This window comes from Rhinolophus ferrumequinum, chromosome X (assembly GCF_004115265.2).
Source record: "Rhinolophus ferrumequinum isolate MPI-CBG mRhiFer1 chromosome X, mRhiFer1_v1.p, whole genome shotgun sequence".
Classification (NCBI taxonomy): Eukaryota; Metazoa; Chordata; class Mammalia; order Chiroptera; family Rhinolophidae; genus Rhinolophus; species Rhinolophus ferrumequinum.
Window position 1 is genome coordinate 144,205 of NC_046284.1, and position 21,365 is coordinate 165,569.

The window sequence follows — 21,365 nt, forward strand, 5'->3', positions numbered from 1 at the left end:
TATTATTCTCCGGATGCATGGCACTTGAAAAAAAGAACAGTGATTCTGAGAAAAGAACACAATGGTCCACTTGCTCCTAACTTATACATTACCCTCAGAGAAATATTTCAAGAGATACTTATGAAGCCCCAAATAAGGTTCCCCTCAATAGATGCACTATTTGCACAAAAGTCCTTTTTGGACACAATGGAGAAAATGTCCCTCAATTAGCCAACAAGAAGTCAGAAGTCCTCGAACATGCAGAGCATTGAAAGCTGAAGTTCGCAATAGTCATTGGTGACTGTGACTAAATATAAAAAAGTACTTACTTTGTCCTAGGTAAAGACCTCAATCATCTCTGACGAAAATCCCATTTTATTTATTCCAATGCATCACCTACAAACAGCTCAAATTTGCATCACAAACACAATAAAAAAAAAACACAATTCAACCAGAAACAAAGGACAACTAATTTTTTTCTAGATAAAAATGATATAAAAGAAGAGACGTTTAGACAAGAACCTTATTTGAGTAGAGGTTACTAACGAAATTCAAGGTATAGATGTTTAAAAGGAAACTTTATACATATAGATATAAAGACATATGTATAATGGTTTATGTAGGAATGTGTAAACATTAACATGCATTTTCTTCATGTTATAAACAACAAAATTTTCAAATTAATTACCTCACCATTTGCAGGGACATTGAAAAACTAGTCAGTTTCTCTTTGAATATTAAAATATTCATTCTCACACAGTAGCACAATGTTTCAATGTTTAGACTTCCACCTCTACAGGGGTGGATAATTTAAGATAGTAAAAAGCACATTTTAAGCAAACTTTTAAAAAAGTATTTGAATATGTTATGGTTTTGAAAGAAATTTTCCTCATAAACCTTAATTGAAATACTCAAAATAATTTTGCAAATTAGCACATTATCAGACCTAGATCCTAACAATGTTGGCAAACACTGAAATAAATCTGGCTGTAGCATATAAGAATTTAATGGCATTTGTGACAATATGGATGGACCTAGAGGGTATTATGCTAAGTGAAATAAGTCAGACAGAGAAAGACAAATACTACATGAATTCACTTATATGTGGAATAAAAAAATAAAATGAACTAACAAAACAAAAACAGACTCATAGAAACAAAGAACAAACTGATGGTTGGGGTGTGTGAGCAGGGATGGGTGAAAAGAATGAAGGGGAATAGAGTCAATAATAGTGTGCTAATTGCACAGTGACAGATGGGTATAAACTTAATATCTAATCACTATGTTGTACAACTGAAATTAATATAATAGTGTATGTCAACTATACTTAAAAAAGCAAAAGACAACTACAAAAAAAATTTCAATGAAAATAAAATACAAATCACTGTAGAGGGAAAGTAAAAGTTTCCTTCTTGGAGCAATAAAGGATTGTATGTTACTAATTAGTCAAAAATTGTCATTAAGGTATACTTCCCAATCCACTGTCATACCATACATAAATTACCGTGGACGTTTAGAAAGCACTTACTGGAGTAATGTGATTCAGAGGGACCCAATACAAATTCAACTCTAAAGTTGCTTGTGAATCACAGGGTCTGACTGTTGAGGGTAGAAAGTTCTGTTTGAGATGTTAAATATCAAGGGGAGCTACTGGGGGAAATAAACCTAGATGAGAGACGAAACATTAACATTTTAACCCCCTTTCCACTTGATTATTATTTCCTCTGAACTTTGAAGTCTTCTATTTTCAATCTTAAAATTGTAATGTTGTTGAAGGTAAAATTAATTTACCTCTTCTACTTCTATCCTTTTAGCTGACTGATCCAGGGACAACTTCAGATTTGCTCTCACTGCCTCTGTCTGATTATCTTAACAGAACCATCTGGAGCATCTATTTCTAAACATTATATTTAAATATTTTCATTTGTCATCAACTTATGAAGTTTTCTACTTTTTCCTCACCTGGAAGTTTTGGATAACCTCAGTTCAGCCAAAGTTATCAGAAACAACTTTATATTCACATGGGTGTTGTCAAGGGGAGTAGACACAGCAATCCCACTTGATTAATAAAACGATGTATTTGGGCAGGGTATGCTTTTATTTCTCTTAGGTATATGCCTAGGACTGGAATTATTATACCGTGTCACTGTATGTTCAACTATGTGAGGAACTGCCAAACTGTTTTCTAAAGCAGATGCATCATTTTACATTCCCACCAGCAGTGTAAAAGGGTTCCAATCTTTCCACATCCTTGCAAACATCTCTTAATTTTTATCACAGACATCTTAATGGGCATGAAGTGGTATCTTGTTGTATTTTTTATTAAATTATAGTTGGCAACAATATTATGTTACAGGTGTACAACACAGTGATTTGACATTTCTGTATCTTATGATGTGATCACCATACTAAGTCTAGTAACCATCTGTCACTGCAGTTATCACACTATTATTGACTAGATTCCCGTTGGAATCTTTCTACTGCTATCCAATCTAGCTTTTAAATCTACTTCTCCATGATAATAGTTTTCACTGCCATGAGCTATCATCTTTGTGAACACTTGTTGGAAAAGGGGGGTAGTAGGAACAATGGGACAGAGAGAAGTTGTTTGAACTTAGTTGATGTTGTCTTAAACCAAAGACCCTAAACCTTACTTTGGTCATACATACACACACAGAGAATTTTACCATTTCAGAGGGTTTCCAGAGACTCTGAAATATATTCATATACCCTAGTTAAGAATTCCTACCCACAGAAAAAGCAGAGAACCATATGATTTCACTGATATGTGGTATATAAACCAAAAACAGAAGAACAAGACAAACAATTGAGAAACAAGAACTCATAGACACAGACAATAGTTTAGTGGTTACCAGAGGGTAAATGGGGAGGGGGGTGGGAGATGAGGGTAAGGGGGATCAAATATATGGTGATGGAAGGAGAACTGACTCTGGGTGGTGAACACACAATGGGATTTATAGAGGATGTAATACAGAATTGTGCACCTGAAATCTATGTAATTTTACTAACAATTGTCACCCCAATAAACTTTAATTTTAATAAAAAGAATTCCTACTTTAAATCGGGTCCCATCTTTACAGAATCATCAAATGAGTGAACCTGTATGTGCTACTGCGTTACGTTATCAAACTGGGCTACAGGTTACGAATCAATGCAAAGTCTATTACTGAGTTTATTATAGTTTCAGAATTTGCATACTCCTCCACCGCATTACCTGAGGCTTTGGAGAGGTTGGTTGAACAGTAGAATGGTTGTTGCTAAGAATATCGGAGAGATGGGTTATTTACACAGCAGGTACGATGTAAAATCCTCTCTTCAGACAACAGGGGCCAAATGTTTCTCACCAAATTCAAGAAGTTTTAAGATGACAACTGTTTGTCATCTTCTGTTATTTTTAGTGAAGTTGACATTGGTTTTTAAATGTCAGAAATGGGTTTTTAAAGAGAGTTTTCTATCATAAGCATCATGTTCCTTTTTATTCTTATTTTCTCTCTGAGAGAAGTGGACCACTTGCCATGCCAACTGTTCTGGAGCAGTGGTGTAGAGATAAATTTTAGGGATGTTTTAAAAAATATAGTATTTTTCCCATTTTTATGTATCTAGTTGACAAACATGAAAAAAAACTAATTTCCAAATCAAAGGCCTCCAGTAGAAACGTTCAAATTAAAAGCCAAAAAGTACAGCATAGAGAATATAGTCAATAATGTTGCAAGACCTATGTATGGTGCCAGGTGGGGACTACACTTATGGAGGGATCATTGCAGAAATTATATAAATTATCTAACCACTGTGCTGTACACCTGAAACTAATGTCAAATAATATTGAGTGTCAGCTGTAACTGAAAAATACATAATTTTAAAAAATAAGTAAAATTGGAAATAAAATCAAACATTTGAATTTACTTCTTGGCTATAAGACCCAGCTGTCCTTCCTCCCACACCTCAGCAAAACCACCACCAATTCCTTTCTAGAGCATTGATGGCATTGATCATACTTAGGCCTCCCTTGTCAGCATCCAGACATCATCAGTTCAATCTAAGTCATTTCATGTTACGGTTCCAGTTGCAGGAAATGACCCACCATCTTCTTCACTGCATTACAGTTGGCAAGGCACCTACCAGCGATACACAGGGTAGAAAATGAGACATGAAGAGCATAATGGCTTGACAGAAAAGCTAAGTATATATCCTGGGTCTGCCAATTAGTGAAGATATTAAGGAAATGTACGCTTCTAGGACGAATTCTTTTTTCATCCTCTCTAACTTACCAGTATGTACAGTACTAGGAAGTAAAGAGGAGAGGAAGGCGACAACAGAAATGAAAGCCACATAAATGAGAACTCCCTAAAACTAAAAGTGAACTCAAGAAAATGCAAACTATAGTGGGCCAAAGAACTGACTCCCATTTCAGTTTTATTTGTGGCTACAAGCAATCTACCAACCGAGAGGTTTGGAAATTAGGGAACAGTTTCAATGCACTGAGGGATAAACAATTTATATAAAGAATATTATTAAAATATTTTCGAAGAGTTGTGTGTGCTTCATTGTTGAATTTGGTGCCAACAGTCAAGAAATAACCAAATAAATAAGCCCGAAGTATTTCCTTTTTACTACACCCAGTTCCAAAAATTATACAGCTTCTTTAACACAATTTTCTCTATTATTCCTCAAGTGAATTACTAATTCAGGTAGAAAGTCAAAACATAACTGTACTATTACACAAGAGAATTAATTTTCCTTCAATAACTTAGTCTGTTCCAAAGTATTTCTGTCCAAAATGTGTAGGTGCAACAGGATGGAGTTCAGTAGTTAAAATTGTGATTTCTGGAAACTCTTGAATGATTGATTTGGCACCTTCAAAAAAAGAAGAGGAGGAGAAGGGGAGGTGATTAGAAAGCACAAATTGGTAACCACAAGATTGCCACGGGGATATGAAAGTCAGTTTGGGGAATACAATCAATAATGTTATAAAGATTTTGTAGGGTGTCAGGTGGGCACTTGTCTTATTAGAGAGACCACTCCATGGACAGTGTAGATACCTGACCACTGTGCCATACACCTAAAGCTGAATAATATTGCATGTCAACTATAATTTAATATGTACACAGTCACAGGATATGGAGTACAGTATAGGGAATAGAGTCAATGGAATTGTAACAGCTGTATGCGATGTCAGAGGGGCAATAAATTGGGGGAGGGGGGTTATCACTTTGTGAGGGGTGTAAATGTCTAACTATTACATTGTTTTGTACACTGAAACTAATAAAAAAAATAAAAGAAGAAGAAGAGGAAAAAAATTATACTCATTGCAGTATTTTTTGGTAACAGTAATTGGAGTTCATGAATTTTTATAGTCAGTCACTAGACTCCAAATTGACAGAGGACAGAGAGCAGTGACCTTTGGATACCTAGTCAGACTTGGTTAATCTCTTCTTATGTTTTTTAATGTCTAATATCTGAAAAGCTCTGATAGTAGTCAGACTATACCCTTCCCACTCACTAATAAATTCTTACAATTAAAATGTTTTACATCCCAGATTTGAAAAAAAAATCAGTTACAGCAACTTTTGCCCTGAAGAGTCTTTCGTTCTGTGTTATTTTAAAGGCAGGTGGAATAGAGAGAATACAGTTCTTTCTGAAAACAGGATCATACATAAGATGATGGTCTCTCAACTGGAACACAGGTGCAGGGACTTCTTGGTACGTCACATAGATTTTTTGATGTCATTAAATATTTTTCAAAAACATGATTTAACAGTTAGTTACATAATATTACATCTTTTTAATATATATTTGTTTAAGCATTTCCTTATTGTAAGTCATTTACATACGTTTGAATTTTTTCTTACTCTAAATATAACTCTACAATGATTATCCTAAAAACTAAATTTCTATATGCACCTATGATTATTTTATTAGGATACTTGAACAGTTGTCCTAGATTGCATGGCCAAAAAGTGGGGTCTGGAGCTGGCCCGGTGGCCAGGTGGTTGGAGCTCCGTGCTCCTAACACTGAGGTCGCTGGTTCGATTCCCACATGGGCCAGTGAGCTGCACCCTCTACATCTAAGACTGTGAACAATGGCTCTCCCTGGAGCTGGGCTGCCGTGAGCTGCTGCAGGCTCCCGCAGGCTACCGTGTGCACCGCTGTGAGCGGCCAGTGGACAGCGTGAGTGGCCGACCGACGACCAGTGACTGACTGCATCAGCCAGGGGGAGTGCAAGGCTCATAATACCAGTATGGGCCAGGGAGCTGTGTCCTACACAACTAGACTGAGAAACAAACTAGACTGAGAAACAACAGCTTGAACTGGAGTTGGGGGGTGGGAGGCAGAAAAAGGGGAAAAAACAAACAAACAAACAAAAAACTGGGGTCTGAACTTCGGCTTACCTTCCTCAGGAAATGGCAAACACTCAGTTCAATCACCAGGCTGTTTGAGCAGAAGTCTAACTTAAGAAAGAATAAAGTCCTGTTCCCCATCCCCAATAGAAAGGAAAGAAAGGCAGGAAGGCAGGAAGACAGGAAGGAAGAAAGAAAGAAAAAGAAACTTCTGCTCTTTGCTTCACAGTACGAAGCTTACTTCAGTAAGACCCCAGGGCTAGTTAGAACCTCCCGTTTCTTGCTGTTTGGAGAAATAGGGGCCTTTCAGCCATTTGCAGGTTCTACCCAGGAAAACACGGCCATCAAGAAAACAATTGCAACCTCCTTCCTTGGGGTTATGTCATACTCTCCCATTTGAATGTGAACATTAGAATTGTGTAAAATATTATCACTAAGCTTAGAGATGACAAATACAAGTTGTAACTCCCAAAATTTGCTTTAGATTTAATGTGGAAGCAAATAAGCTTTCCGTCAGAATGAGAGGCTGGACAGACGGACATGCAGGGCCTCAGGCAGCACTTACCATGAGGCGTGGAGAACAGACTGAGAACGATGATAACATTGGGCTGAACTCCATGTTCTATGAGAACCTTCACAGCTTCAATCACAGTGTTTCCAGTGCCTGAAACCAAACGCATTGCCAACTTAACATTTATCTCAAAATGTCTTCAATGTTTCTCTGAAGTAAAGGCAGCTTAGTATCTAGCATAAGACACTTAGTATCTAGCATAAGATACTAAAGACACTTAGTATCTAGCAAAGCTTCATTTGAAGGTACCTGTTCTTTACCAGAGGCGTTACTTTTAGTAAATGGACATGACACACACATTTTTCAGTTTTCTAATGCACAACAAGTACTAAATTCATTCAGTATGAGAGACATCAAATTTAACACCCACCCTCCAGCCCTAACCCCAGGAGATCATGCCATGTGTGATCTGAGTAAGCTTAGGAAACCAAATAAGACAACAAAATATTTTGTCCAGAGGGAATGAATCCTTGAGTTAATCATGGCTATACTCACTGGGCTAGACAGGGGACGTTTCAATCTATGTTCAGTGTTCTATAAGTCGTCTCATTCGATCCTTTGCTTCAATGTATTCATTTTAAGAAACAATCTCTTTGGTTCTAATAAAGTTTGACTTTTATCACACAGTGAAAATTGTCCAGTGAACTGCCCAGGGCAAGTCCAGATCCAACAGAGAAAAACACATTTAGAAATAATTTTTGCCTTTATACAAAGGCAAGCCTTAAGTGTAATTTAAACCCTAACCAAAGGTTACAGATCCAACTTAAGCCACTCACTGAGAATCGGATACATCAGAAGGACTTTTCTCCTGTAAATGTCTGGTGGGAACTTGGCATAATATACTTTGGCTCTTTGAGTCTCCTCATCACTCTGAATCAGGATCTTTCCAATCCGTATGGATCGACAGCAGTCTCGTAAACCTTGTTCCATTGCTTCACCTTGAAGAAGGAAATAAAAATGAAGGAAAAAACGGTTACAGGGAGATGGAGTGAAAGTCCAAGAATAGGCCAAAGCAGTGTTTGTGACTGTTATTAACACAAAAACTGTACTGATGAAACTATACTATGTAACTGTTTTTAATGAATCCATATTGAAAACCACTGCACTCATGTGATCTAATTAAATAGTGACCTTAAAATGTAGGAGGTGTAGGCTTGGTAGTTGGGAAGCTGAAATGAAACTTATCTGTAAAACAAAGAAAATAGGATGATGATTCTTTAGTTCTGATATGTTCATATTTTATACTCAGTGCAGGTCAATGAAACTAGGATAAGCTACTTTAATTGTGGCTTGCAAGTTTTAGAGCTATCATGCTTCCATGATTACAGGAAATAAAGTGTTTTGTTAAGCTGCTCCCTGATTTTTTCCAATATCATTGAACATTTTACTCCTATTATTTTAAGGGAGCCTTTAAAACACCTAAACTTGTTATTTTCATCTGAAAAACTACAAAAGGTGTATGTAAGAATGGGGCTACAGACCAAAGAATCTCCTTTTAGAAAAAGGTGGCATCAGGAAACATCACTTAGCCTCAGCAATGACTTCAGTGGCAGAGATTTTGCTGGCAAATAGTGAAAAAAAGTGTATTATTCCCTCTCCCCCCAGAGAAGCACAACCAACAGCATCCCCCCCACCGTGGGTTTCTGAACATGGAGCTATTTTTGAGTGTGAATTCTTTTAAGGAAGTGTTTACCAAAGTCAATCATTCTCATACCACCTTCAAGCCATATGTCTTCACTCATATGTGGGATATAAAACTGAAAGCAACAAAGGAACAAGACAAACAAATGAAGGAACAAAAACTCATAGACACAGACAACAGTTTAGTGGTTACCAGAGGGTAAGGGGTGAGGGGTAGTAGATGAGGATAAAGGGGATCAAGTATATAGCGATGGAAGGAGAACTGACTCTGGGTGGTGAACACACATGTGATTCATAGATGATGTGATACAGAATTGTACACCTGAAACCTATGTAATTTTACTAACCATTGTCACCCCAATCAATTTAATAAAAAGTAAAAAGAATTCTGCTTGTACTATTATTTTTTCTTGAACTGTTTTCATTTATATTTACTTTAAGAGGAAACCTTATGTCACTACTATAAATGTAAAAAGCTCCTAATATATATGACATTTATATTTATAAGACCACTAAGCTCTTAAGGTTAAAAACAACCCTGTCTCTGCATCACTCCAAAGTCATCATTGTTTGAGAGCTACCTTTTAATACAAAGGGAGTTTAAAGCTCCTATTATACTTGAGGTATTCAATTATTCACACACAGAACTTCACAGCCAGAAGAAAAAAGGGAATGTTTATCTGTTTTTAAAAATAATAATCCGACTGTTTCCAGTGCAAGTAAGCGGGGCTTCCATTGTCTCTTGGATCTTGCACAAAAAAAAGAATTAATTAAGTTACTGAATGGAAATAATCATCCCCATGTAACAGGTATAGGTTCTAGTTACAGGCATATGATTTGGCTGCACAAAGGTTGGTTTTGAAGGGTAATCAGTTGGACTCAAACACAAACACAACATTTATAAGACCAACCATTGGAAATACTTGAAGTTACTGACAATTTACTGCTTTTGCCTATATGGTCACATACCCATCAAATATAAAACTAGGCCACTAGGGAAGATGCAGTCAGTAACACACAGGCCGGGATTCCAAGGCACCAGGAGGGTGGGCAAAACAGGTGGTGAGATGTAAGCTAAAGCTACAGTGATGACAGACAAGACCACCTCTGCTGGCAAACAGCTGAGGGTTTCTACACAGAGACAAAATCACACATATGCAGACCTACCGCTTCTCATTATGCTGACCCCACAATTTCCCTTCTCAAATTTCACTCCTTCATACTTGTACCCTGTTGAGAAACAAAACCAAAGAATTTATCTTTCATCATTGGAGCAACCTACTTATTTTATCAAGTGTCTATGACTTAAAGCAATCCTTGTCCAGACATAGTGCATAACATCTTAGGTTCCCTGTGACAGTAATCAGAAGAGTCAAGATTTTTCCATAGTTATTTCTTATTTCTTCATAAGAAACTTGTGGGCTTCATCAAGTGGGAATAGGACACATGATAGTATGATATTCACAAACACACTCCTCAAACTGAATTCAGAGCAGAATGCTATAAACCTCATCAGTTCAAACTGGCCCCACTGTGAGCCCCCATTCTGCCTTAAAAAGCAGGTGACAGACACTGAAGTCATTACCAAGATACGTTCAACCCTTGGTCTCATCCTGAATTTGTATCAATTATGATGCAGTAAGCTCAGCCCCCAATTTGCATAACGTCAGCCTTTGAATACAACAGCTTCCATTATTTACTGAAGAACTAAATCAGAGTTTCAGATTCCTAAAATAATGCTCTTGGCTGCTTTCTACTTGAGTAGAACAAAGCACCTTCTCCAATTCACATTGTTTGTAGTTTTCTTTTTCTTTTTTTACTTCTCATCCTTTTACCTGGAGTTTCAATGCCAAACCAGTCCACCCACTTGTTAACACCAGCAGCTTCCCCACAGAAGTAAGATAAGCTGCCAGCAATTCTTAACTCTGCTCCCAATGGGCCGTCATCAAAGCAACACCTGCACCCTGAAGAATATTTTTTAACCTTTAACTTGAATTGACAAGAAGCCATTAAGAAAAAGTCAGCCACACAAATTTCTTCACTAAATGTGTCCAGGTTTACTAACTTGCTTAAAAGAGCAGCTCTGGGGCGGCCGGATGGCTCAGTTGGTTAGAAAGCGAGCTCTGAACAACAGGGTTGCCGGTTCGATTCCCACATGGGCCAGTCAACTGTGCCCTCCATGACTAGACTAAAGACAACAAGCTGCTGCTGAACTGACGGAGGGGCGGCTGGGTGGCTCAGTTAGTTGGAGCACGGGGCTATCAACAACAAGGTTGCCGGTTCAATTCCCACATGGGATGGTGGGCTATGCCCCCTGCAACTAAAGATTGAAAACGGCGACTGGACTGGGAGCTGAGCTGCACCCTCTACAACTAGACTGAAGGACAATGACTTGGAGCTGATGGGCCCTGGAGAAACACAATGCTCCCCAATATTCCCCAATAAAAAAAAAGTGGAAAAAAAAAAGAGCAGCTCCACCTAGACTCATCATTCTGCGTATCGATTTACTCAGACTGCTTTCTTTCCATTTCCCCCCAGTTCTATCTCACAATTTTTATGAGGAAAATAGGAGAGTAACAGCCATGGTTACCTGTTGGAGTGGTCACCATGCATTCCTTATATGGTAGTTGATTCAATCCCTCTTCCACAACAAGTCTGATCTAGAAAGTCAAAGAAAGAGGAAATTGAAAATCTGCTAAGAATCTCCTGTTTCCTCTTAGCCTCCAGAGCTGAACACTAGGCAAAATTCAGTACCACACTAGGCAAGGATGCAGATAGATCCAAATGCCATGCTGCTAGGTATCCAACCGTGGTTAGGCACATGACTGCCAACCAAAGCCTCCAGTATGCCTTCTGATTCTCATTCGGTCGGTCCATGCTCTATTAAAAGAGATTCACAACTACAGCAAGTAACAAGAATCATGGTAGACACCCATGGAAGTAATAAACTTCTGGTTACTCTGGACATAGCATCCAGGGGGAACGTGTCAGCCTTGCTCAGTGCTTTGAAACTGTTAAGTTAGATTCTTCTTAACAAAGTCCACCATAATGCAAATAAAGCCTGAAACTTTTTAGGAGAAAATAAATGAGTGGATGGGGCTGAACCCATTTACTGAGCTTCAAGGAGGAACCAGTTGAACTGGGGCTTCTCAGCTAAAATAATAATAATAATAATAAAACTAAAAAGGCTCGTACTGATCTCAATATGGGATACACAGGACAGAGTCCCTGGAAACTACTAGAAACAGCCTTTACAAAGCACATGTGATATTCCTTAGGATGGGGACCTGGAGCCTACTAAAGTAAAAGCAGTGCTGGATCTGCAATGCAAATGTGTCCAATCAATATTACATTACTGAATGAGAATGAGGAACAGCAGGGACAAAGGGCAGGCTGCTGTGCTGTTATCACAACACCATAACCTGTTGCCATTAAAGTGATCAATGCTAAATAGGCTGGCACTTCATCTGCCAGCAGCACTAGAGAGAATGGTCCAGGAACCTCATGAATACTGCGGTGCGCACGCGCACTCACCTCTAACCTCCACCTTCTGTAGAGGTTAATGTTTCTTAAGAGCAAATTGAAAGGGAAGAAGAGGATCCCTTTCCTTGAAGAGCCTAGATCTCCTCCAAGGAGACTAACACTCCTCTAAAGAGTCTTACCTCTTAAGATCTAACTGCCAGGGAAACAAATGCTGATAAATTCAGGGTTGAACTGTCAACTACAATGGGACCCTTGTGCTAGAAGAGACAGTGCATTAGAAACCCTCAGCAGTGGAAACCTAAACAGCTCCATCCTTCCACCCTCACCTCCCAATACCAGGACCTTCACCGCCAACTGCAGAAAACATAGGGGCCCAATTATCACCCCATCAGGTAAATTACACCCTGGGTCCTTATTATCTCATTTGACTAAGACATAACACCTGCCCTTTAGTGCAAGCATTTTACAAAAATTATGAACTTAACTCCTACTTTCTATAGAAAAAAGAAAGCAAAAGAAAGAGCAACCGTTTTCTACCAGTGAACACCAAGACCTCTGTTTTCCCCATAGTAGCCATTGACACAAGTTCCTTCCTCCTTGAATCTGTTCCTTTGGTTTGATAATGACATTTATCAATGACAGAATGACCCATCACTCCAGGAATGTCAACTACATTTGTCTTGATGCAATCCAAGTTACTGCTGCCCTTACAAACTCAAATAATTGTAAATGGAAGCAGCATCTGAAGTAAGAATATTTAAAGCCAGAAGTAGAACAGGAGTTGTTTACACTCTTTTGAGATAAAGATTTTCCACAAGGATATCCTTGCTTTTCCACAAGGAAAATCTAAGTGAAAATTAACAAGCCACTTTTCTCTATTTCCCAAACTAAATACTGAATTTCGATTGTAAACTCCACGAGATGGGACCATGTCTGTATTGTTTACTGCTGTACATCCTCCCCATGCAACAAAGCCTAGCACAGTGTCTTACTTACAGGAATTCAATATCTATTTGATGAATGGATGAATACTAATAAGCACAGCATTCCAAGCACTGAGCATACTTAGATATAAACCCAAGAAGGAAACCGTGCTTACCCTAAAGACAACCCAATTTGGCCTGAGATCCTCTCAGATCACTCTAGCTAAATAGAATCGAGCATGGTCAATCCTTAACAGAAAGTCCCTGAGGAAAGCACAGATAGTCCAACCTAATATTTCACCTGTGAGGATAGTGCAGGAAAGAAGCAGCAAAATAAATACTCCATGTAAAGTATAAAGAGAGTTACCAGTTTCTGTGCATTACATGGATATCATAGGGTAACTACTGTGTTTCCCCGAAAATAAGACCTAGCCAGACAATCAGTTCTAATGTGTCTTTTGGAGCAAAAATTAATATAATACCCGGTATTATATTATATTATATTATATCATATTATATTATATTATACCGGGTCTTATATTATACTATGTAATTACTATGTAATATAAGACCCGGTCTTATTTCACTAGAAGTAAAATTTGCTTATTTCACTAGAAGTAAAATAAGACCGGGTCTTACATTAATTTTTGCTCTAAAAGACTCATTAGAGCTGATTGTCTGGCTAGGTCTTATTTTCGGGGAAACACAGTACGAGGTCTTCCTTATATCCTTGCTTTTCCTTTAATGTACTTCACTGCCCTAAGATGATGCATTAAGGGTCACTCGTGACTAGATTACTTGCAAGATCCATTTGAGAGGCAGTGGCACCTGAGAACTACAGAGAATGAGTTCATGGGCAATGCTTTGAGGTAAAAAGGGATTGACAGAGCTTTAATGCAACAGTAGAAACAATACTTCAGGAGTCTAGCAATATGATGCTTACTTGGTACAATCTCTCTCACCCCCAGAATGCTCTAGACCAAAAAAGCCCCTCGACCTACTATGATTATATTGCTAGCAACAATAATTAAATAAAAATGAAAAGCCTCTACCTACCAAACGATCCGCAGAAAACATGAAGTCCCCTCTACTGGCTGTCCTAAAAAAAAGTAGTATAAGTTTTAATGTAGATTAGAGCTTTAAGGTAAAATATTACTTAATACATATATTACCACTGATATTAACACCTATTACATACTAAAAGCTTAAAAAGTAACATATATAGAATATTACTGAGAAAATATATTTTCACTAGGATATAGGAATTTAAATGTTATGACTTGATAAATATTATTGAAAATACTTATTTGATATCAACATTAGATATAGGAACTGGAAAGATCAGGCAGTCTCCCACCAAGCTCTAAAACCTATATTACCAAGATAAATAACACATCTACTTGGTCTCTCAATCCTTTTTGGAATCCTGTTTGGATAATAGCACAAATAAATGCTATACTTTTGCCACTGCTTGCAAGAATGCATAACCTAATTTCTGACCTCCTTCTCTGTTGATTGACAATTTGTTCCTTTTGCCTGTTTTTCAATCAAATATTTTGTTCCCTAGATCTTTCTGCCATTTTCCTGTGCATTTCTTTCTGGTTACTTTCGTATCCTGAGGTACCCAAGTTATAATAATCCAGATTTGCACAAGCTGTGAACCAGACCAAAAGGGAATGTTAAAAGGCTGACTTTTTTTCTGTACATAAAAGTCTAGTATTGTTCCTCCTCCGTCTCCCAAAGTTGAATGATTCGACTGAACAGACTGGTTTACAGTTTATGTACTTCAAAATCTCCATCTGCCTATCCATAGCATACCTAAAATACTCCCCCACAGAGCATTGAAATGGCGTATGCAAGGTTTCTTAGAGGATCTACAGTTCTATCATATTATGGATATTAATGAAGCTGACAGGAAACCATAACAGCCTAGATATGTTAGAATTTAACTTTTAAAATTATTAAATTGGCCCTTCTTAAGAGTCATAGCTATGCTGGAATGTAGTCATATCCTGAGGCCTGTAGGCCTGCCTGTAAAGCAGGTTTCAGAAGGTACACTCTGCTTAAGATAACAGAAGAATGTAGCCTGTTAAGCATCAAATATATGGCTCTGTTCTCTTTTCTGTTCTTAAGATAACATCACTGACTCACAACCCCAACATGTCTTACTTCTCTTTGTTTTCAAGACCACCTTTCTGCAGTCACGTACACCTGGACAGGATGCCACCAGGAGCTCAACCACTCACATTGCTGGAGCTTGCATAAGAACTGACCAGTCAACACAGCCATGACCCTGGACCCCTTACTCGTGATTACTCATATGATTTCTGCCCCTAAAAGCCCCAAATTGTAAGTCCTTGGGGAGTTCGGGCTTGAAGTGATCTAGCTTCCCATTTTCCTTGCATGGAGCTCTGCAAATAAAGCAACCCTAATTTCTCCACTGCAAAACTTAGTGTTCAGTGTCTGCCTCTGCTGTGCACCAGCAGGGAGTAACTTTCTTCCTGTTCGGTTCCATTAACTCTCTAAAATATGGACCATAATTGAGCAATACCAACAATATAGGTCTGTATTCTTTAAATATTCCCTAGACTTGGAAAAATCTATCCACACACACCTACATACACAGAGAGCCCATTTAAAACAGACTCTATTTTATGTACTGTGGTTTTCAAATGAAACTATACTATTACACTAGCACCCTTCATTTCTATAATTAATCTTTACAACATGCATGTCAAGGAAGAAAAGGTCAGTGAACTACAAAAAAAATACTGAAGCATACTGCTGTTTGCTAGACCTGTACAAAGTTGTCTAGGCAACCAGAACACAGTTTTTCAATAGGGGAAAAAAGTCTGGATTTATCTTAAAGAAATATCCAGTAACATTATCTTGGGAACACATTTGTAACATTCATTTTTAATTTCTGAACAGTTACACATAAGTTTATTACATAGAAAAGTTATATTAGGTTAAGTGATCAGAGTTGACCAGATCTATAATTTTATTTTAGAATCAGACACTTTAACACCTTTCAGTCTCCCCCAAAATATCAGCTTCAGCTAACTTTTGCATAATGAGCACCTGCTCTACTTTCCAAAAAAGGTACACACTATGAGAACCTAATATGAAGTCATCTCTTGATAGCTGCTGTTTGACAATTAAAGCAGTCACTGCTCCAAGTCATCCCACTGCAAACAATAATTACTAACATCTGTCCCGCTGTTTTAGACAGACTTGAGACCCATACTGTTTACTGTAAGCCAATTTAGAAGTTAAAGTACAGCTAAAATCTAATGCTCTTCATCTTGCCTGCTTTATATAGTTACAACATGCAGTCCGGTTGGCTGGACCCCCATTCCCTGTAGCAGTCAATTCAGAAAGCGATCCCTTCACTAGGTAGACACTAAGTACTTCAATATCTTCTATTATCAGACCAGTCCTTAGTGTGCATGCATGAGGCCACATCAAAACAGACAGGGGCATAAGCCCTGAGGAAGACTTGTGTAAGGCACCTGTGGTAAGCGGGACTGTATTTCTGTACATGTAGTTATGGAAGGTGCCGTCACTTCATCATATCCTATCCTGTTTGTGTGAGGGGTGCCGATATTTGAAGATAAAAGCAACAGAGGCCTCTGTTAGGAGATTTGATTGACAGAAACAAAACTAAAATGCTGTCTCCAGCCTAAATAACAAAGCATCAATTAGTCATGAAAGGTTGTAGTGAATCTTTCCATACTATTTCATAGCAGGACAAACATGATCTGGAATCTCTCAGGGTTTTCAAGTTGTCAGAATGTGAGTTGTATGTACAGTTTAACTCCTTTTATTGTCTCTTGAAAGCTCAAGAAAGCAGCACCTATGGGTGCAATCCGAGGCATGCATAAATGCACACTTGAAGGCTTGAAGTGCCTTAAGGTGCACGGCTCTTCACCGGTTATAACAAATGTTCACAGACAGTAAAGTATTGTGTTTTAGTCTCCCACAGCTCCAAGAGATATTACCGTGTTTCCCCGAAAATAAGATCTACCCCGAAAATAAGCCCCAGTTAATATCGTCAGCCAGACGGATGCATTTAGTACATTATGACGATGTTCCAGAAGAAGATGACATGACTGTATTTGAATAAATGTAGATTGTTGTACATGAAAAAATAAGATCCGTGCTGGCTCGGTGGCTCAGGTGGTTGGAGAACTGTGCTCCTAATGCCGAGTTCGCGGGTTTGATTCCCACATGGGGCAGTGAGCTGCGCCCTCTACAGCTAAGATTGTGAACACCGGCTCTCCCTGGAGCTGGGCTGCCGTCAGCATGAGCAGCCGGAGGTGGGTGTGGGCTGCCGTGCTTCCGTGGGCTACCATGAGCGGCCAGTGGCCAGCGTGAGTGGCCGGCAGCCAGCGTGAGCAACTGGCAGCCAGCAAGAACTCCCGTGAGCTGCTGTGAGACAACCGACTGCCTCAGCTGGGGTGAGCGCAAGGCTCATAATACCAGCATGGGCCAGGGAGCTGTGTCCTACACAACTAGACTGAGAAACAACGGCTTGAACCGGAGTTGGCGGGGGAGGTGGAAGAAGGGGAAAAAGAAAAAATAAGACATCCTCTGAAAATAAATGCTAATGCATTTTTGGAGCAAAAATTAATATAAGACCTGGTCTTATTTTCGGGGAACCATGGTACCAACATCCTCGTTTTACAAATGCAAAGTTGATTGTGGTGGTGCTTGCACAGCATGAACATACTTAAAAGCCACTGAATCATACACCTGAAACAGTGGATTATTGTATGGTATGTGAATTATTGCAGTAGAGATGTTATTTTAAAAACGACCATGAAAAATGCACATATAAATAACATTTCCCAGATAATTTTTGAAGCCCATCTACAGGGGCAGTAGGTTCCAAGACTCAAGGTCAGTAACTCCTGCTCCATAGAAATAAGAATCATCATCCATGTGATACAGAATTGCACACCTGAAATCTATGTAATTTTACTAACAATTGTCACCACAATAAATTAAAAAATAAAATTAAAAAAAAAAGAATCATCATCCAATTTTCTTTGTTTTACAGATAAGTTTCATTTCAGCTTCCCAACTACCAAGCCTACACCTCCTACATTTTAAGATCACTATTTAATTAGATCACATGAGTGCAGTGGTTTTCAATATGGATTCATTAAAAACAGTTACATGATGTAGTTTCATCAGTACAATTTTTAAGAGCTCCAGAAAAAACCCTCAGTAATTGAGTGTCTATTATTTGCAAGGCATGGCTGCAATTCAAAAATGTAAAAGACACAATGTTTGTCCTCAAGGAGCTTAAAATCTGATAGGTGAGATAAGATTGATACGTAAATACCAATATACGAAATAAAAGGTGAATATTGCATTAAAAAGGCCAGGGAAGATCGGCACAGGGAGAATGATTAGGGAAACCTTTTTGGCAGAGGTAGACATTGAATGCTGGGTTTGACCTTGAAGAATATGTAGGATTTCAACATGCAGAGTAAAGACAATTCCAGATGAGAGTGGAAGCAGGGATGTTTCAAATTAGTTCCAGGGACCCAAAAAGAGGAGCCTCAAGGTCAAGCTAAGGCTTCTGGACTTTATTCGGTATATCCCAAGAAGCCACAGAAAGATGCTGAGCAGGGCAGTTATCTAATCAAAGTGGTGTATTTATCAGCTTGATTGTTCAGTAATATATGGATGTGAGTGGGGTAGGGAAACAAATCAGGAGAAAAAGTGAGCAATCTGATTTAAGGAGTGGCATCCTGACTCAGTTTAAAAGGTGAAAGCACCCATTGAAAAGGGAGTTTTTGACATGCAGCAGCTACTCCTTTAAAGTGCTGCCAATATACAAGCCAGCTGTACATATCGCCTAAGAAACTCCGTCTACAACATGAGTTTTGAGACGTCAAAATAGCATTAAACATGAAATTTTAGCTACCTTAGCTTTTGGGGTTAGAAGGGGCGCCAAAAGCTCCTTTAGACTCCTTTTGCTGTATTAAGTATGCAGGAAACAGTTGACATTCTGTAAGTTTACAATAAAACAATCCTGATAAGAGTTGGATGATAAGCTTGCATGTGACCAAGTAAACATAAACTCCAACACCGAAAGACCTTACAGAAACTGAGAAATCTGCAATAGGGAATACTAAAGGGCCAGATGGCCAGTTGAGTCCAATAGAATTTTCTTGAAGTTGCTTTATTTGTATTTGTGAGCCTCAGGTGACTGGGGGTAGAGTAACCTTGGGTGGTAACCATTTGTGGGTTACGGCTTTACCGCGTGGATCGGCACGGGACAGGTAACGTAGGCGCGTTTCCGTGGCTGGGATGGCAGGATTCCTTCGAGCTCAGACGACACAGAGAGGTAGCAGGAGGGTACCTGGAAGGCTTCCTCCCCACCACAAAGCACGGACGAGGAAAGAGGGTGGCAGGGCTAGGTCATGTGACACGGTTCTTTAAAGAAAAGCCTTGGCCAGATTTCCACGGACCAGTTTGTCAAAGCCAGGAAAATTACCCATTGGCCCCTTTACTTCTCATGCCCGCCACCCCCTCCCCCCACCCTCTACCTCCCTCCCTTCCCCCTTCCGTTCTCGACTCACTTGTCCCGGATGATGGTCTGTAGCTCCCGGATCTGGTCATTCATCGGCAGCAGCTTAAGCTGCGCCCCGATCTGCCCCGACAGTTCGCAACCCCCTAGAAGGGAGTCGCCGGGCGGTGCGTCACAGTTGCCCCTGCCACCGTTGCTGTCTGAGTTGAGGCTGGTGTCGTCGCAGGCCTGAGAGGCCCCCTCCGCCGGGGCGCGGTCTCCTCCCGCATGATCCGGGATCACGTCGCCACATCGCGGCGGCTCAAGGCTGGAGACAGAGTTTACTTTTTGGTTGTGACAGGGCATGGAGTCCGGACACCGTAACTCCGTGGCCATACACTGGACCCCTGGCTGTTCCCGCAGGTACGGACCCCTAAGGATAGAGGAGAGAACTGGCCGATGCTCACGTGCTCTGTCTGTTGTCCCCGCCCCCTCGGAACCTCAATGCTCGGCAGCCGGCCCTGTCACCCCCTAGGCCTCCAAGGATTCCCTTGGGCCCCGCCTACCAGGCGCACAGACTGCCTAGACACCTTATTGGCTTCTCCCACTGCCACTCTGCAGTGCACTGCGTGTTAACTCTTTGAGTCAGCCCAGCTGCGTGGGTTCTCGCGCCTAGTCTGGCAGATCCGTTGAGGCTAGGGATGCTTCCGGGATACCCTAGGGATTCTGCACGCAGAACCTAGCATGAATGTTAGAGCCAGGAAAAACTAGGGGTGCAGGGTGATAAAATGATTACACCCACAAGGTCCCTGTGTTCAGACTTGGTGTCTTGGCAGACACATTATACATCAGTAACTGCACCTTCACTTACCTCGTCTGTGTAACCGAAAGAGCAAATAAAATATGCCTAAAAGGCTGCCCAGGAGCCTACCCTCTAGACTAGACTGTTCTACAATCTGCAGCTTCCTAACCTCACATACTTGCCTACCTCAGTCACTTTGTGGTTCTCTAACAAGATACCACAGACTGGGTGGCTTAAAATCAGATATTTATTTTTCACAGTTCTTCAGGCTGAAAGTCCAAAATCACGGTGCTAGTATGGTTGGGTACTGGTGAGGGACACCGTACTGGTTTGTAGATGGCTGCCTTCTTGCAGTGCCCTCACATGACAGGGAGACATAGATCATCTCTCTCAGGTCTCTTCATAGATAAGCATTAATCCCATTGATAAGGACTCCACCCACATGACCTAACTACCTCTCTAAGCTTCCACCTCCAAATATCAACACATTCATGATTAGAACTTCAACATATGAGTTTTGGGGAGGCACAAACTCAATCCATAGCAATACTGAAAGCTGATTTGTGATCAATTTGTGAGGCGAATAAAACATCTTAAGATTTTACTTTTTATGCTTCATTTTCCCATCCCAGAAAGTGCCCTTACACTCCCTCCACCATAGAAATCTGTTCATTTATTCATTCAACAAGTATTTATTGAGAACCCACTTTGTGCCGCACACTCTTTTTTAGGTGTTGGGTGGTAAAACAGAAAAATATCCCTGTTCTCATGAAAGTTACACTCTATTGACAAGGAGACAGATAATATATGAAATAAATAAGTGAAATATGTATTATACTAGATAGTGGCAATCAGGGAAGGGAAATAGGGAGTGATGACAAGTAGAGGACAGCATTTAAAAGGGGTGGTCAGAAAAGCCCTCATGGAGAAGATATCATAAAAAACAATGATCTGAAGGAAGAAAGGAAGCAATCTGGGAAGGTAGCTGAGGGAAGAGTGTTCCTGGAAGGAATTAGACATCAATAATAGAAAGATAAATAATACAATATAAAATAGGCAAAACAGAGACACTTCCAGTTCTGAA

At 39.6% G+C, this 21,365-nt stretch overlaps 1 protein-coding gene across 2 annotated transcripts; it reads right to left on the reverse strand.

Moving 5' to 3' along the window:
- Positions 1-2,927: 2,927 nt before the first annotated feature.
- Positions 2,928-20,018, reverse strand: UPRT (uracil phosphoribosyltransferase homolog). 2 transcript variants are annotated; one of them, XM_033109680.1, is made up of 8 exons: positions 19,553-19,677; positions 18,895-18,978; positions 14,013-14,055; positions 11,141-11,210; positions 9,718-9,780; positions 7,686-7,847; positions 6,904-7,002; positions 2,928-4,854 (listed from the first exon to the last, which is right to left on the reverse strand). In XM_033109680.1, the coding sequence occupies exons 3-8, from the start codon at positions 14,031-14,033 to the stop codon at positions 4,748-4,750; spliced, it is 522 nt and encodes a 173-aa protein (XP_032965571.1). In that variant the 5' UTR covers positions 14,034-14,055; positions 18,895-18,978; positions 19,553-19,677; the 3' UTR covers positions 2,928-4,747. The 2 variants fall into 2 exon arrangements, with proteins under 2 accessions (XP_032965571.1, XP_032964819.1); XM_033108928.1 differs by lacking the exon at positions 18,895-18,978 and having other exon boundaries at positions 19,553-20,018.
- Between the last annotated feature and the right edge of the window lie 1,347 nt (positions 20,019-21,365).